The sequence below is a fragment of the Alexandromys fortis genome, unplaced genomic scaffold, assembly GCF_014885135.2.
Source record: "Alexandromys fortis isolate MF-2015 unplaced genomic scaffold, M_Fortis_MF-2015_v1.1 scaffold_250, whole genome shotgun sequence".
NCBI lineage: Eukaryota > Metazoa > Chordata > Mammalia > Rodentia > Cricetidae > Alexandromys > Alexandromys fortis.
The window spans coordinates 507,675-524,716 of record NW_026068128.1 but is presented as its reverse complement, the minus strand read 5'-3'; the positions used below and the strand labels follow the sequence as shown (position 1 = coordinate 524,716).

The 17,042-nt window shown below is 47.1% G+C and overlaps 1 protein-coding gene across 1 annotated transcript in view; it reads left to right on the top strand.

The window, feature by feature from the left end:
* Positions 1–17,042, top strand: part of Parva (parvin alpha) — a 145,926-nt gene that overhangs the window by 114,279 nt on the left and 14,605 nt on the right. Inside the window, exons 5-7 of the mRNA XM_050125903.1 lie at positions 3,122–3,262; positions 10,596–10,711; positions 15,068–15,126. Coding sequence (XP_049981860.1) covers positions 3,122–3,262; positions 10,596–10,711; positions 15,068–15,126 — 316 coding nt within the window. The remainder of the gene's footprint in view (positions 1–3,121; positions 3,263–10,595; positions 10,712–15,067; positions 15,127–17,042) is intronic.

The window sequence follows — 17,042 nt, the reverse complement described above, 5'->3', positions numbered from 1 at the left end:
AGAATGACTTGGACCTGGGAAGATACTCAGGATATAAGTTTGTGCAGGAAAAGGTGTGCTTTTCTGCGTGTAATCACTGTAATCTCATTTTTAAATTTTATTTAGATTTTTTTTAAATTTGTATGTGTGAGTATGTGCATGAACACACACTCCTGCTGACAATGGGTAAGAGTCTCTTCTCTCCGACCTTCACATGGGTTCCGAAGACCAAACTCGGTCATCGGGCTTCCCTTGTCAGGTGGCAAGTTCCTTTGCCCACTGAGCCACTCTGCCAGCCTTCAGGGATATAGTTCCTGTTCCCCACCTATTGCTTTCAAAACAAGATCAAAGCCAGGTATGATGGCACACGCCTTTAAACCCAGCACTTGGGAGGCAGAGGCAGGCCACTTTCAGTGATCTTGGTCTACTTAGTGAGTGCTAGTCAGCCAGAGCTACACAGTGTGAAACCCTGACTTGGGAAATAGAGAGAGAAAAGAGAAGATGCTCAGAAATGGAAATGCTTAATGCTAGACAGCAGAAGATTGTAAATATGAAAATCCATACAGCGGACCGGCATATCCGTTGCTCTCACACCCTTGTCCTCCCTCGCTGCCAGCCCTCTGCTGAGACCAGTGATCTAGCCCGGCAGCTTTTCCCCAGGTCAAGATGGGGCTTCAAACCTAATCATCACAGTGTTTTGTGCAGCCCTTCCCGATGCCTGCAATTGCAATGTATGAAAAAAAAAATAGCTTGCTTCTAAGGACAGTTCCAGTATCAGCAAGAAACAATGGAGCACGGTGTGTGTGTGTGTGTGTGTGTGTGTGTGTGTGTGTGTGTGTGTGTGTGTGAACGTTCCCTTTCTTTAATAGGAGAGGATCCAAAATGAGAATTTAGCTTTAAGATGGAAAAGGTAGACTAACACCATCACTCATTTGCAGAAAGTGCTGGCGGCCAAGTCTGATGACCCGAGTTTGATCCCTGAGACCGATGGGGTCAAAGGGAAGAACTGACTTCAGCAAATTGCTCTCTGAGCTTCACACAAACTAACACACACACACACGGTATATAAGGTTTGCTGTATGCTTGATAAATCCTTGCCCTTCAGAAGTGAGGGATGCTTTGAATCAACTGGAAGAGCGGAGAGATCCATTTGAGGAGGCTGCACATAGAACAGCCTGCAGTCATCTTGCCGTGGTGCTGACAATAATTCATGAATCTTCAGAAACCGCACAGACTCTCCAGTGAAGAGTCTCACACCAAGGGGCATATAACATCTGTAAGCTAGAGTTACAAAAAAAATAAATAAGCACTCATCAGAGCACTGATGGAAAGTTGAAATATTTATATGGCATTCCTTGAAAAATGCAGAGAAAGGCAATTTTAGACACATTCTGAGCCATGCATTCTGTCAGTCCTGAATGTGCAGGGGAGCATGGATTTAGATGAATCTAGAAGCGGGCACTGTAATTCCCATCATGGAGGCTACCATTGTTTTGTCCTTTGTGACAGATTAAAATATGAATTTAGATTAGTAAAATGATCAGGCTGTCTCCTGTGTCAAGACACATGAGATGCATTAATATCGAAGCACTCTACAGTGTGAACACCACCCGGAAAGAGAAAAGTCTCCACCCACTATTTCTGGGTGTGTTCTTTTTATTTTATTTTATTTTATTTTATTGAGACAGGGCTTCTCTGTGTAACAGCCCTGACTGTCCTGGAGCTCACTCCGTAGGGCAGCTGGCCTTGAACTCCCAGAGATCCGCAGCCTCTACCTGGGATTAAAGGTGTGCACCACCATGCCTAGCCACTGGGTGCTTTCTTCTTCAAGTTTGTATCCAATACTCTGCAGGTGCTCCTGTGCGTATTATTAGAGCATGGACATAGAAGTCCCATGAGGGGCTCGTCTGTCTTCCACCTAACTGGCAGGATTTATTGGAGCCATCAGTTTTTAGACACAATCTGATTTTAGGGATGTAAAAATGTGAAGAAAAAAATGTGTGCCTCGGAATTGATAAAATAGACACTGTCTGTCTGTGGCGAGGGTGAGGGTTGGGAGAAAAAGTGTAAGAGATGCTTCCATCAGATCAATGTGGTTGGACGTGACGCCCATACAAGAGTAGACAGGATGTCTAGAAAAGGGCATGGCTGGCCAACAGAAGGCTGGCCAACTAGGACACTGTGGTGTCATTGGAAAAGAAGAGTGGGAAACCTAGAATTCAGGACGTCCGTTAAATCCCCACTTCTGTGGTCCTGGAGGCCCATGGCACAGTCAAAGGGCTGGTGCTGTCATTAGACAAGGAATAGTGTCACTCTTCTGGAAGGACCTCTGCACCATTGGTCCCTCATATCCAAAAGCTTCATGTCTGCAGATTCAACATGCTACAATCTAGACTCAACTGGAGAGTATCAATGAGGGATTGGCTACACTCTACACTGGCTGGGCCTGTGGGCATGTCTGTGGAGAATTGTATTAATGAAGCTCATTGGTGTGGGAATCACAGCCCAGTGTGGGCAGCACCAATCCCTACGTGGGGAGTTCTGAACTATGAGTCAGGAAGTGGAGCTGAGCACAAGCGAGTGAGTGAGCATGCATGCATCCCTCTCTCTGTATGATGTCATATGACCAAGTATCTCGGGCTCCTGTGACTTCCCCACAGTGATGGAATGGAGCCTGGAACTATGAACCAAGATAAATGTTCTCTGTGGAGTTGCTTTTTGTGGGGTATTTTATCACAGCAACAAAAATGGCAGTAGAACAAACTGAAAATTGAAATATTTGAGCAAAAATTTCATCTGTGCTAAAAATGCCCATGCTCTTCTTGTCATAATTCTATAAACAATATAGAATAACAGCATGTAATGATCTTTATGTTGTGTGAGGCATTTGAATAATCCAGACATGATTGAAGCATAGGAGAGGATTGCATAGACTCTAGGCAAACACACCACCACATTTTCATAGGACCCTCGACATCTTGATTTGACTGATTATCTGGGGGGATCCCCAGGCAATCCTAGGGTTGGCTGTAGGTATTTGGTGATTGAGTGTGTGTTGTCATAAGTGAACGAATAAAGGAATAGGCATGAGTTAGATTTTCTGTGACTCAAGATAATAGTTCCTTTTTTTTTGTCACCCCAGAGAAGCTGGAGAGTGAGAAGCTCAATGTGGCAGAGGTTACCCAGTCGGAGATCGCCCAGAAGCAAAAGCTGCAGACTGTGCTGGAAAAGATCAACGAAACACTGAAGCTTCCTCCCAGGAGCATCAAGTGGAATGTAGACTGTGAGTTCTGCAAACGAGGAGGGCTGGTAATGACCCGGTCCCCGTGTGTCCCCACTGTCCCTAAGCTGTGAGTCCTGCAGATGAGGAGGGCTGGGAATGACCCCCATGTGTCCCCACTGTCCCTAAGCTGTGAGTCCTGCAGACGAGGGCTGGGGGATGACCCGGTCCCCATGTGTCCGCACCATTCCTACGCTGTGAGGCCTGGCATGCAAATTCTTTTCTCTTTGAGAATCACCTTTCTGAGAATCACCTTTCATGGGAAAGATAGCCTATTGTGTAAACCCTTGGAGGAAAAATATTAAAATGTTCATATCAGTGTCCCTTTGTCTGGAAGGTGTTTTGTGTCAACCTTGTATGAGGTCAGCCTGGAAAGGAAATGACACATGTGAGTGCCACTTCTGAGACCCACACAGCCTGCTGAGGGCGCTGCTGTCTCTGGCATGTGGAGACGTTGGCAAGCTGAGGCCACAGGTCCACACAGCTGAGAGGCCAAGAGTGAGGCTTCAGTTCCGTCCCAAACCCCACCCCCTTTCACCTCCACTCTGCTTCTCAGACAGAGCAAAGATACTGCTGAGGTCCAAAGCCCTAGAAAAGGGCTTGTTTTAGTGTCTGGTTTATTAGAGTGTAGGGTGGTACAGGGAGAGAGATATAGGGGTGCAGGCTCGTGCCATGGTACAGATCTGGAAGTCAGGAGACACCTTCCTGAGTTACTTCTCCCCTTCCCCTTCACATGGATTCATTTGCTTAACTGCTTCTACTCAACATGGTTTCTCCACTTAGTTCAGGACCCCTGACTAGGGAATGATGCCTCCTACGGTGGGTAGGGTCTCACAGCTACATAGTCACTACAGTGAGGGGAGATTTCTTTCTTTCTTTTTTCCTGTTTGAAAAAAATATGTTTTTAATTCTCCTAAGTGGTGGATCCATTTTGAGTCCTATAAACGGGACGGGTAAGCTTTGCCCACATTGACTTCACTTCAGTTAAGACAGTCCACACAAACACTCACAGGCCAGCCCAGAGCTGCTGCGAGCTGCCGTGTGGGTTCTGAAGATTGAACGCAGGTACTTTGGAAGAGTAACTATGCTCTTAACATCTGAGCTGTCTCTCCAGTCCCTAGGCTGCTCATTCTTTTGCTGCCTCGAGAGTGTGCCTTGGCATCTAATATAAACTGTAACTCTTTTTCAGCAGTAAGTCACTGGGTCACCTGATCCTAGCAGTGACCGCCTGTCCCCAGTCAGGAAGCTGAACGGCTTTTCTCTTTGTAAAGAAACAAAGCTTTCTACAGTGCAAATGAAAGAGTTGCACGCTGTTTGGACCTAAGTATTAGGAACTTTGTTTTATTGCATCCCGTTTATAAGCCTTAAAATGGATCCACCCCCTCGGAGAGTTTTTAAATATTTTTTTTTTCAAACTTTGAAAAGAAAAAGAAATCCCCTTCCCCCACTGTAGTGACCTCACAGCTGCCAAAGGCCACCTCCTCTCCTCATTTCAGCACTGGAGCCAAAACGCCCAGGACCTCCTTCAGCGTAATTATGCCGCTGCTGGCATAGAACAACATGATAAGCTGGGAACAGGGCATTCTCTGCTTAGCCAGAGTCACTTGAGGGTAGAGGACAGGACCTGGCTTCGGGCACCAGAAGCTGCCCTATTTCCCTGTGCCCCTGAGAAATTGAACAGTGTTGAGAAAAAGACATGTGGGGCTAGGAAGATGGCTCACTGGGTAAAGTGCTTGACTTAACAAGCCCCAGCACCCACCTAAAAAAAAAAAATAATAAAAATTAAAGAGCCCAGAGTAGTGCCACTTGCCTGTAATTTCAGCCCTAATGAAAAAGAAACAGGAGGAGCTCTGGGGTTTGCTGGCTAGCCCATCTAGGTGAAAAAGTGATACTGGCCTCTGACCTCACACATAGACACACAACATATACACATATAACACACACACATACGTGCGCACGTACACACACACACACAGGTTGGTTGCTAATATCAAATGGCTTTAGTTGGATGTCTTCGCTGTCTGTCTGTTTACTTCTTGTGAATTACTCTTCCTGGCTAGATCTCCAGAATGGAGATGGATTAGTGGGTCAGAAGGGATAATTATCCTCTTGGCTGCTCCCTGCGATGCCTCAGGGCATCAAGAAGAGCTGGAGCTTGTTTACAAGAAGAAGCAGTGTGTTCTAGCAGGAACAGAGCAGGCACAGCTCACAGGGAGAAGTCTCTCCTTTCTCTCTTCTAATCAGCCCTGGCTGTGCATTTGGGGACACTGTGTCGCCATTATGCTCAGGGCAAGGGTGGCAGGGACAGGCTGCTGAGTTGCCAGGGTCTTTGATCTAGGACTTTAGGGATTTCTTTCTTTTCTGTTCCCAAACAGAATTTTTTATTATTGAAAGTTTAAAGAATGCCAGTATAAATAAACATACTTAAATATTAATGTCTATTTTAATACTTGCAATGCTCGCTCACCCACTTTAGGTAATTCTTTTATCACCCTTATTTCACGGATGGGGAAATCAAGACACAGAAGACACTATGATTCTAGCTTCTTCACTATTGTTTCCCTAGAATCAGGAAGCGTGGCTGGCACACTTGATGCCCCCTGATGTTTGCTGAGGAGCACCGCTGTCCTGTACAGAGTGTTGAAAAATGGAGGCAGGAATCTGTGCCAGAGAAGCCAGCTGCCGCGCCAGGCTGTACTGAGCCTGTACACGCAGCCTCTATAAGCTGCCTACCCAGAGATGGGCTGGGAAATTGTTGGAGTTTTTACTGCAAGGTGTGCGTGCATGTTTGCGTGCGTGCGTGCGTGTGTGCGTGTGTGTGTGTAATAAAGGGTGTATAGAACATGCTTTTCATTTATTCATGCATGAATATGCAACTATGCATTTACAGATAGTAATCTCCCCATATCCACAGGGGGTGTCTTTCACCACTCCAGGGAAGCCTGCACCATGGGTAGTTCCAGACATTACATGTGCACAGACACACGAATGGAATAGCTTTTCCCTGTTCTTTTGTTTTAAGTTAGCATACAATGGGTTACACTGTGCCGTTTTCACACCTCTATGTCACCATGCTTTGTTCTGATCTACCCTCGTTTCTCACTGCCCTCCCGCCTTTTTGCCCCTTTCTTGCTGATCTCATTCCTCACCCCAAATAGCACCTGATTCTGTTTTCATGTCACATGTATCTCATTCCCTCCTTTTCCTCTGTCCTTAAGATCTCTTCCTCCTCCTCTTCCTTCCCCCCTTCCTCTTGCTTTTCCCCACCTCACACAAGGCACATACACAAATGTCATAACTTTATTTTTCTTTGTAGCTGAGTTTAAATGTACCCTTGTCTGCATATCCTGTGCCCATTCATCTGTTGATGGACATCTAGGCTGGTTTCATTTCCTGGCTGTGTAGCAGTGCAGCAATAAACGTAGATGTGCAAGTATCCCTGTGGCATGTAGACTTAGAGTTTTTTTTTTTTTAGATACACCAGGAGTGATCTAGCTAGTGTATATGGTAGTTCTATATTTCGTTTTTTTCGAGAACCGCCGTGCTGATTCGTATAGTAGCCCACCAGTGTGAATGAGGGCTCCTCACACCCTGTGTCCCCACTGGGATCTGTTGTTGCTTATTCTCCTGATGGTGGTCATTCTGGTTGGGGTGAGATGGAATCTCACAGTACTTTTAATGTGCATTGTCCTGATAGCTAAGGATATTGAACACCATTTCAGATATGTATGTTCTATTGAGAAGTGTCTGTTCAGTACATTTGCCCGTTTATTGATTGGATGATGTAGGTGGTAGAATGATGTTTAAATTTTTTTAAAGTTCTTTATAAAAGCTACATATCTTGGATCTAGATAGTAACTGGTAAGGCTTTTCTCTCATTCTGTAGACTGTTTCCTCACTCTGGTAGATTGTTTCCTCTGCTGTGCAGAGGTTTCAATTCCTACAGTCCCATTTCCTGAGCCCCTGGGCTTGTTGACGGACGACTGTGTCTACACCTGTACGGCAGCCTTTTACTTAGCTTTGTTCTAGCAGCTTCGACTTTTCGGGTCTCACGTTAAGATCTTGATCCATTTTAAGTGGATTTGTACTCAAGGTGAGAGATGCAGATCTTGTTTCGTTCTTTTCCATGTAGATATCTGGTTCTCCCAGCACCATTTGTTAAAGAGGCTCTTTTTTTTTCCTCCAGTGTATGTTTTTACATCCTTCTTGAAAATCTGGTGGTTATAACCGTGTGCGTTCATTTCCTGGTATTCCCCGCTCTCCTACTGATCCACGGGTTTGTTTTGTGCGTCTTCCTTTAACGTTTTTTCCATGCTAACAAAACATATATTATACACTATGATCATCACTCCTGTGCCTTAATGTATAACAACAAAACTAACATGAAGGGCTGGAGAGATGGCTCAGCTGTCAAGAGCACTGGCTGTTCTTTTAGAGGACCAGGCCCAGTTCCCAACACCCACCTGACTGCTCATAACTATCTGTAGCTCTAGTAACAGATCTGATTCCTTCCTCTGCTCTCCGTATACACATGGTGCATACAGGCAAAACGTCCATTCACATGCAATCAACCTAATTAAACCTAGCACGACTCTTCTTTCTTTCATAATTATGTAGAATATTCATTCCTACTGTAGATGTGCAATCTCAGTGCCCAGATTTTTCTCTGTTATTGAACCATCTCCCTTTTTACTTAAAGGAGGCCCTTCAAGCCTCCACTTCAGCTTGTCTGCATTGCCAGCGTCACTGTCCTCCTGCCCTGGAGCCATCATTAAGTTAAACAACACAGTCACTGCCATACACTGAGGCAGCCTGACCCCTGATATGGCCACCAGGTGACTGGCAGAGGAATACTATCCACTGCGTGGATACACTGGACAAGGGATAGTTCACGTCTTGAGCAGGGCAGAGCGGCACAGCTCGGAGTGGTTTTATATTCCTTTTCAAGAGCTGATCGCAAGTACATGTTTGTATGTGTGCATATGTATATATACACCTGCATACACGTGCATGTGGATGTGCATGGCTTGTGTTCTTGTCTTGTTTCTGTGGACTCTCCTTCTAGCATTGTTAATAGTTCGGTTACCTTGTCTTCACCATGATTTTCTGTGAGTTCAAAGGCTCTGTTTTGTGACTCTGTCGTAGCTGTGAAAGGCTGTGGGGGATGCATCTGCTTGGTGCAGCCTCAGGATTGCAGGGAGAACCTTAAAAAACAGCTGCAGGCAAAGAAGCAGGAATGGGTGGGCTGCAGTTAAGACTCGAAGGTCCTCGTCATGGTCTTCCTCTCATGAGTTCTGCTATGGACCTTTAGAACATAAAGTTCTCTGCTTAGGAGGGAGAAAGAAGGCAGGGATAAAAATTAAAAAAGAACCTTTAGGGGCCAGTGAAGTGGCTCAACCGGTAAAGGAGTTTGCCTCCAGATTTCACAGCCTGAGTTCAATCCCCAGAACCCACCACATGGTTCCCAAAAGTTGTTGTCTGACCTCCACATGCATGCCATGGCAAATGTATGTCCCCTATGTGATTTATCAAGAAAATATTTTAAAATGAGTTAAAAAAAAAAAAAACTTCAGGAGGGCCAGGTTGGGCTCCACAGAAAGTTCTAGACCTAGCAGAACTACATGGTTTTGTTGTCTCTCAACAACCATAACGAGTTTGGAAGACCTAATCTGGCCATCCTCTTCCTCCTGGTTGTGAGGGTTTTCCTAGGGTTTTGCTTTTGATGCTGCTGCTGTATGACATGGGCTGGCATCTTTGTCCACATTCTCTGTGTGGCTTTATGGGGTTATTTCTTTTTGAAAAGAATTCCCTGGAAGACAGAACATTTGTTGAAAGGGTCTGACATCTGTCTGATGTCTTTGATGTCATTTGCCAAGGTGATATGCAGTGATCCCAGGCAGGACTTGACTGACATGAGCTTTTCCAACATCAAGTTTGTCGTTAAAAGCAAGAGGCCCCTGGGATCTAAGCTGGGGGAGATACAGCAATCCTGACTGGGAAAGCAATCCCTGATTTGACTCTGTCCTTCTGCGACAGTGCCGTGTCAGTGGTCCAGTCCCAACCAGGAGCCGGTCACTGTAGGTCAGAGTCAGTGGGCAAACTGGATCTTCTGGAAGACAGGCCTGCTGCTTGGTGTCACACTGAGCCACTGTTAGCCGTTAGGAGACGCTGTCTATGGAGCAGCCATGATAAGGAACAGTGCTAATGGTGTCGAAGGGCTGTCTGAGTCATTTCCTTCCTTGGTGGCATCTCAAAGCTTCTAAAGCAGATTTTTTTTTTTGATCTGGGGAAGAAAAATGACACCCTGATAATGAACCTAATTCAGGGGACCTGAAGCTAGTAGAGCTGCACAGGCAAGTAGAGAGCCTGGCGGCCCTGCCCTTTACGAGACAGAGAGGGTTGGCACGCCCTGTTTGCCTCCGTGCCAGGTACTTTCTCCTAAGTTATAATAAAAAAATACCAGTCATTCCTGGGCACCTGCAGTGTTCCAGGAGCTCTGTCTGCCCTCGCTATCTTTGGAAGTCTTTACAGTGTGTTGTGTCTACCTGGGAACTGTCACCTTTGAGGAGATGACTAGCTTAAGGCTCAGTGACCAGAGTGGCCCCTGCCCAAGGCCATCATCAGTAAACAGGAAGCAGGGAAACAAAGTCACATTCAAGTTCTAGTCTGCCTTGTAAGTCAGTCTTTATCCCATCTACTGAGAAAGCAACAAGCAGAAGAGCCTGGCCTTCAGCAGTGTGGATGGATTGTTATGGGCTTAGCACCCATATAAGACACCTGGGTTTGCTTGGACACATGGACTACACCCACCTATCAGGCACGAGCAGCCGAGCTGTCGGCGTGGTTCCCATGCCTTCTTTTAGGGAGGTTGGCCCTAGATGGAGGAAGAGACCCAGGAGACACTCCTACTTTGTGTCTCTTGATTCTAGAGAAGTTCAGACAGGTGAAGTGCTAACAATCCAGTATCCCCTGTGAGCTGGGGAGGGAGCTGGTACAGGTGAGAGCAGGGGCTGGACAGGGAAAGCCGACCTGAGCTCCAGGCTCATTCTTTGCTGAAGTCCTCATGGGGAACCTCCAGTGAGAGTGGAGATAACCGTGCTGAAAATCTACCAATGATAGTGTCCAAGAAGGAACCCATGGGGCATGGCCATAAATGAGAGGGTTGGGGATGGGAAGAACAGATGACGACTAAGGGAGTTCCCTGGTGCTTAGGGTACAGCAAGGGGCACTGAAGGGGGTACAACAAGGGGCACTGAATGGGGATACTGCTGTAATCTTAGCAGATACCTATTTTGCCTAGAATCTGAAGAAAGACTTTTCTAATCTTGCCTTTCAGCTGTTCATGCCAAGAGCCTGGTTGCCATCCTCCACCTGCTGGTCGCACTGTCTCAGTACTTCCGTGCACCAATCCGACTCCCAGACCATGTTTCCATCCAAGTGGTTGTGGTCCAGGTAAGAGGATCACTGCTCTACGTGCATGCGCCTGAAGTCACAGAGACTGGGTCCTGCAGCAGTCAATGCGTGTCGAATAGATCCTCAGGAGGACGGCTGCTGAAAGCTAAGGAGACTTGGTTGTGCTGTGTGCTGGGAGGCAGCCAGCACCTGTGGCCTTATGCCTGAGAAGCATGCAAAGAATGTCTGTGCATGTGTGCAGTGTAGCTGTGTGTGGGTGTGTGTCTATCTCTGTACAACATATAACTGAAGGTATATAGTTCATATATTTGTATGAAGGTGTACAATATATATGTTTCTGAGATATGCAGACTTGGACAGGAAGAGAGGTATTGTATGTGCCATGCACATTCCCTCCAGGCTTTGGAAAATCATATTTTTGGTAAAGTGTTGTGCATGTATTGTGTGTGAAGGCGTGTGTATTCAATAGTATGTGTGTAGTGTGTGTTCAAGCCTGTGTGTGTGTGCATGAAGAGTGTGTTCAAATGTGTATAATGTAAGGAATGTGGGTTCAAGCATATATGTGTTCAAGGATGTATGGGTGAGAGTGTATGCGTGTGTTCAGTTGTGTGTACAGGAATATATATGTGTGTGTGAAAGGGAATATGTGTGTGTGTGTGTGTGTGTGTGTGTGTGTGTGTGTGTGTGTGTGTGTGTGTGTTTCAGCCTAGAGGGGTGAGAGTAAGTGTATATGCTGCCGGAGCTCCTTTATGTAAGTTTGTGTGTAGGGAGAGAGTGTTGTATATCCAAGGATACACACACCAACATGCATGTTCATGCCCCTTGCTGCCGCTTCTCGGTCCCCAGCAAAGCCCGGGTGGACCTCAAGCCATCTATCTCATCCAGACTGTTGGATGGGAGTTTCCATTCGCATATGGTCATGTAATTTTCACAATGAGGGTGCAATCTCTCTCCCCATGGCTAGCTGACTCTGCTCCTAACCCCATTAAATACTCAAATGCAATTTTATTTTCCAACTTCATGCCCACTTAGCAAAAGGTCATCGTTGTGTTTGCTTATCTCTGAGTTGGTTTTTTGTTTTGTTTTGTTTCCAAATAAATATGCAGCGAGAGGGCGTACACACAGGGATGCACACAGCCGTCCAGGGTTCTGCAGCAGACAACGGGAGGCGGCTCTGCCGTCAGCCAGTAAGGGAAAGCTTTTGGGTTGGTTGACTGCGCCAGATCAGGTCAGGCCTGTTCACAGGACAAAAGGGCTTTGAGCTGAGCTTTCAGGTCAGATGGTAACTGGAGGGGAGCATTCGACAATTGTGCTCCTAAGCAACGGATCACTCCTGCCCTAATGAGAAAGTCTTTCTTCCACACCTCCCGGCACTCAACTCTGCAAAGCATCATGAAGATATAATAGGAAAGGGTGCATCGGCGCTGCCTTCAAGGAGCCCAGACGACACAGAGGGGGCAGAGGACTGTCCTTGACAGGGTCGAGCTGTGTGGTTCAGACCCTTAAGTGTGGCTGATAGACAGGTACTCAGAGTCCTTGTCATCAAGCGCTTAGCCTTTATTGCCTTTGTGCCCAGCATTTTGTGGCCAGCCCAGAGCATCCTGGATCAACTGTCCTCCTGAGGAACCCAGACCATCTCTGTTTTTTATCCTTACCAGCCCATCACACACAAGTTCATTTTGTGTCTTGAAACGCTCCCATGGGGAAGGGAAGGATGGATGAAGGGTGGATGGAGCACAGAGGATTTTGAAATCAGTTAAATTGCTTTGGGATGTGCCGTCCAAAGCCATAGAAGGCACAACCCCAAGAGCAGACCCCAATAGTAACTGGCCCCTCAGAGGTGACCGGCAGCTCAGCGCCATCAGCTCAGATGTAAAAAGTACAGGTGCCGCAGGGTGCTAGTGGTGGACCAGGCTTTATCGGGGGTGCTAGGGATGGGGAAACAAGGGAAGATTCCTAGCCCCACTTCTCAGCTTTACTCTGAGCCAAAGACACTCTAAAAACAGAAACAAGCAAACAAAACAAAACAAAAGCCTGGCCTCTGCAGTGAATGAGTTCTTTGGTGACTGGCTAGCACAGGCGCTGGGAAGCCCTGAACTGTCTTACATTCAGTCATTAAGTTCACAAATGGCTCTTCCGTGGCTAATAGAGAGATTTCTAGGTAAGCTGGCCTTCCACATCTTCAGTGAGCACCGTGCCTTCTAGTTGTTTGTATGTTTATTGAATGTCGTCTTTCTGGCCAGGTGAGATGAACAGTTCTCTGATAGAAATAGCAAAACTTACCTGTTATTTCACTACAGACAAAAGGAAAGAAGGATGTGAGCCGCAGTCCGTGGGGGACTGCTATTTTGAAACAGTGGTCCCCGCAAGCTCACATCTCAGAACTTATTTTGAGCTCAATTATCAGCCATCAAAGGTAGTTGTTGGTTTAATTTCTGCGGCAGGGACTTTTGTTGGGGGGAGGACGTGGGAAAAAGGTTATGGGTGTAGTGTGTATGTGTGTGTGTGTGTGTGTGTGTGTGTGTGTGTGTGTGTGTATTAGGGTTTGCGGGGTGATTAGCTTTATCAAGAGAACAAGCTCAGAAACAGGACTCAGAACTGTCAAGAAATACCTGGTATGATAGTGCATAACTGTACCAGCACCTGGGAGGCCGAGGCAGGAGGATGGCTGCAAGTCTAAGGCTAGTCTAGACTATGTAATAAATTCCAAGTTAGCCTAGGCTACACAGTGAGGCTCAATCCTCCAGCCTCAGCCTCCAGTGTGCTGACTGGGATTAGATGTGTGTGCTACCACACCCTGGCTCAGAGGGCCCTTCTTAGCATTAATTTGGGCTTTGGGACAGTGACTTTGCTCTGCCAGCCTTTTATGGTGGCCAGACTGCCCTGCAAGGATCTGTGCTGGCTGCAGAGGGACCTGGTAGAGCGAATTTTTCTGCTGGTGTTCATCAGAAGGCCCTAGAGACCCGTGTGCTCCTTCACTGGCCCATCCTCAACTCTCCAGTCACCCTCTGGGGGAGTTGCCCAGGAACCAGCAGCAGCTTCCTCCCCCTAGAATGACCTCTCCCCAATGTTTCCTCTTCTTGGAAAGTATCTCTGACCACCTACCTGGAAGTCCACACAGTACTGAAGGCCAGCCTGGGTTTTATGAGTCACCCTGTCTTCAGAAAGAACAGAGGAAGAGGAGGAGAAGGGGGAAAGAAATGGCTGCACAAGGCTCAAAGTGGTTGCTTTTCCCAGAGTGAGCCGTGTATCTAAGTAAGGTGTGTGCTGCTCACTCACAGTCCCCATGCCAGGACCAAGTGGAGCTGCTGGAGGGACCTGGGAAGGGCACCCTTCAGCTCAGCGCAGCTGTACCAGTGAGTCACCCGATAGATTAGTGCTGCCCTCGACCTTGGTGCGGTGGGCAGCAGTCAATGCGGAGACGCATAACTGAATAGCTGACTGTCAAGTGCTCAGCCCTAGATGAGATACCCACACCCATCCCCTCAAGACTCAGGGACTGTCACCAAGGAGCAGAGGGTGAGGTTGAGCGCTGTGAAATGCTGACTTTCAGTGTGACGTGGCCACTGCACTCGGGACCTCTCATGGCAGCACGAAGCCAAGCCAGTCAGCGAGCTTGAGGGGGACACAGGGGCTCATAAGGCTCCATCCTTGATCACTGGTGACAGCTAAGAGATGGGAGTCATTTTTTTCTTTTTAGGCCTGTGGCCTCTGGTAGGTTTCCCATGTTCCCACGGATGGCCCCGCATCCATGTGTGTGCAGGCAATAGTAATGGGCTCAGTGGGATGTACATATAGACATGAAGATGGGGGTGGGAGGCATTGAGAGAGTCCAGGAGGGGTGAGAGAGGCTAGATAGGATCAAGATATGTTGCATATATTGTGAAATTATCAAGAATAAATTAAAACGATTCAGAAAATTAAAGGGGCTTTATAATTATTGGGTAAAGAGCAAAACAAAGCAAAAGTCCCCTTTGCCTCTGTCTGAATTCTCCAAGCTGCCCTGCACACCTCCATCCAGCCCCACAGCTCTGCTGTGCACAGTGGTCTCCCTGCGGGGCCCCAGCTGGAGGCGGACACACCCAGCCGTCATTTCCATTGGGTTTGCTGTGCCTCGCTCCCTGGGGAACACAGCTGGCTTCCAACAGAGATCTTCTAAAAAGAAAGGCAGGCTTCACCGTCCAGGAACCGGCCTACTTATTTGGACTAAACACCAATTGCACTTGGTTATGATGGTGCAGCCAGGTGTCCTCTGGTCACTAAATTTCCCCTTCCCGAACCTTCTCATCCCTTGGCCTCTGGTGAACCGCCAATAAACTTCTCCATGTCGGGAATGCCAACCAGTGTTTCTGCGCTGCTAAAGCCTGTTTTGTTCTCTTGTCTTCTCTGTTTCAGAAACGAGAAGGGATCCTCCAGTCTCGACAAATCCAAGAGGAAATAACTGGTAACACAGAGTATGTCAACACCATTGTTGCCAGCGAGTCTGTAATGGAACACAGATGTTTCTCTGCAATTCGCCTATTCGCTGATATTTAGTTTTCATTTACTGGGATTGCAGGAGGGATTAAGCTGCAGCCGATGATTATAGCTTAGCCTTTCCCGCGCATTCAGAACATGCCTCTTGCTGCTTAAGGTACAGCCTTGGGTGGGGAAAGGGGGAGAGAGGAATTAGCCATGATTGAAAATTCTAATTTTGTGGCACTCCAGGAAAAAAAAAGTATACCCCTTAAAAAGCTAACCAGCATGAACTCGTCACATGGCAAACACAGGGCCGGCCTGAATTGTTTATCTTCAAAAGGATGCCGTTTTCTTCCTTCTTAAGTCTGATTTACTTGGTCAGGTGCCATGACCCAGAAAACCCTCTCTACCTTACAGATGTCTTTTGGGTTTTTTGGGTTGTTTTTGTTATCCTGTTTATTTTTAGAAATTTGAAGATGAGGAAATTTAAAAGGTTTGCCATGAGAGTGGGGAGAGATGGTTCAGTTGGCAAAGTGCTTGGCACACAAACGTGTGTGCGGACCTGTGTTCAGATCCCCAGCACCCATGTGAAAGCCATGTCCACCTGTTATCCCAGCCCTGGGGAGACAGACAGGGACACACTGACCAGCCAGCTCAACCAAATCAGCAAGCCCCAGGTTCAGTGAGAGACCCTGTCTCAAGACTAAGGTGGGATACACCGGATGTTGGCCTCTGGTCTCCATTTCTGTATTCTCCAACCATGATTGATAGGAGTCAAGTCTCTGCCTACAGTGACCATAGTGCAAGTGATTTCAAAAAGGCCTGGGAGTGGGAAGGGGTAAAGAGTAGCTCTTCCCAGGATGCCTGCTGTATGTCCTGGGGAGACCCCATCTTGAACCATCTTGAAATCTTCTCGTCACTCCCAGGTCCATCCTGGTCACCAATAGTCACACAGCTTGCAGGGTACCAAATGTCTTTGGCATGGCTTTGAGGACTAAGAGGCAAAACCATCTCAGGTCCAGCTTCACTGGCCTATCTGGATCTCCCATCCCATGAGGCCAGCTCTGTTCTTGCTGTTTCATCTTCTGAAAAAGAGAACGTACCAAAGAGGGGAGTAGCGGAGTGGCCTGGGAGAAGCTGCTGGCCCTATGGGGCTGGGGAGGGAAGGGTTAAGGTTCTAAAGCATCCTTTTCAGTTGTGTGTTATGCTTTTTCTATCCTCCCCCTTTCTCTGCCACATAAGCACGGGTGAAGCCCTTCTAACAACAGTCCAGTATAGCTGGGGCAGCAGAGACTGCCCCCCACCCCAGGGCAATGGAGGGCACTGCAGGCCTCTCCAGCCTCACCGTTCTGTGTAGGCAAACCACACAGGTGGTCACTGAGTGGGTATCAGCTGTGCAAGTGAATGGAGCAGAGCCTAAAATTTTTAAGGATCAGAAATGTACTAAGAAGGGAAAGAGGGCCAGCAAGATGGCTCAGCAGATCAAGGGGTTTGCTCCCAATCCTGAGTTCAATTCCCCAGCACCCACGTGGTAGAGGAAAAGAACAAGAACCAATTTTTGAAAGTTGTCCTCTTACACTCTCTCTCTCTCTCTCTCTCTCTCTCTCTCTCTCTCTCTCTCTCTCTCACACACACACACACACACACACACATATGCATGCATTTTTTTATGTCCAGGACATTTACTGTGCACTAGTCTTTCTAGATGCCAAATGCTCAGAACACCCACTATTTTCATTTTAGAAATTAAAAGATTCAGAGATCAGAGAGGTTCAAGAGCTTGCCTGGAGTTACACAGCATCTAAAAAGGGAGGAAGGAAGGGCCTCGGTAGAACTTAGTCTACAACCTGTCTCTGATCTTAGCTCTTAGAACATGACTGCTTCTCTGCCTATGAGTGAGGTTCTAGTTCCT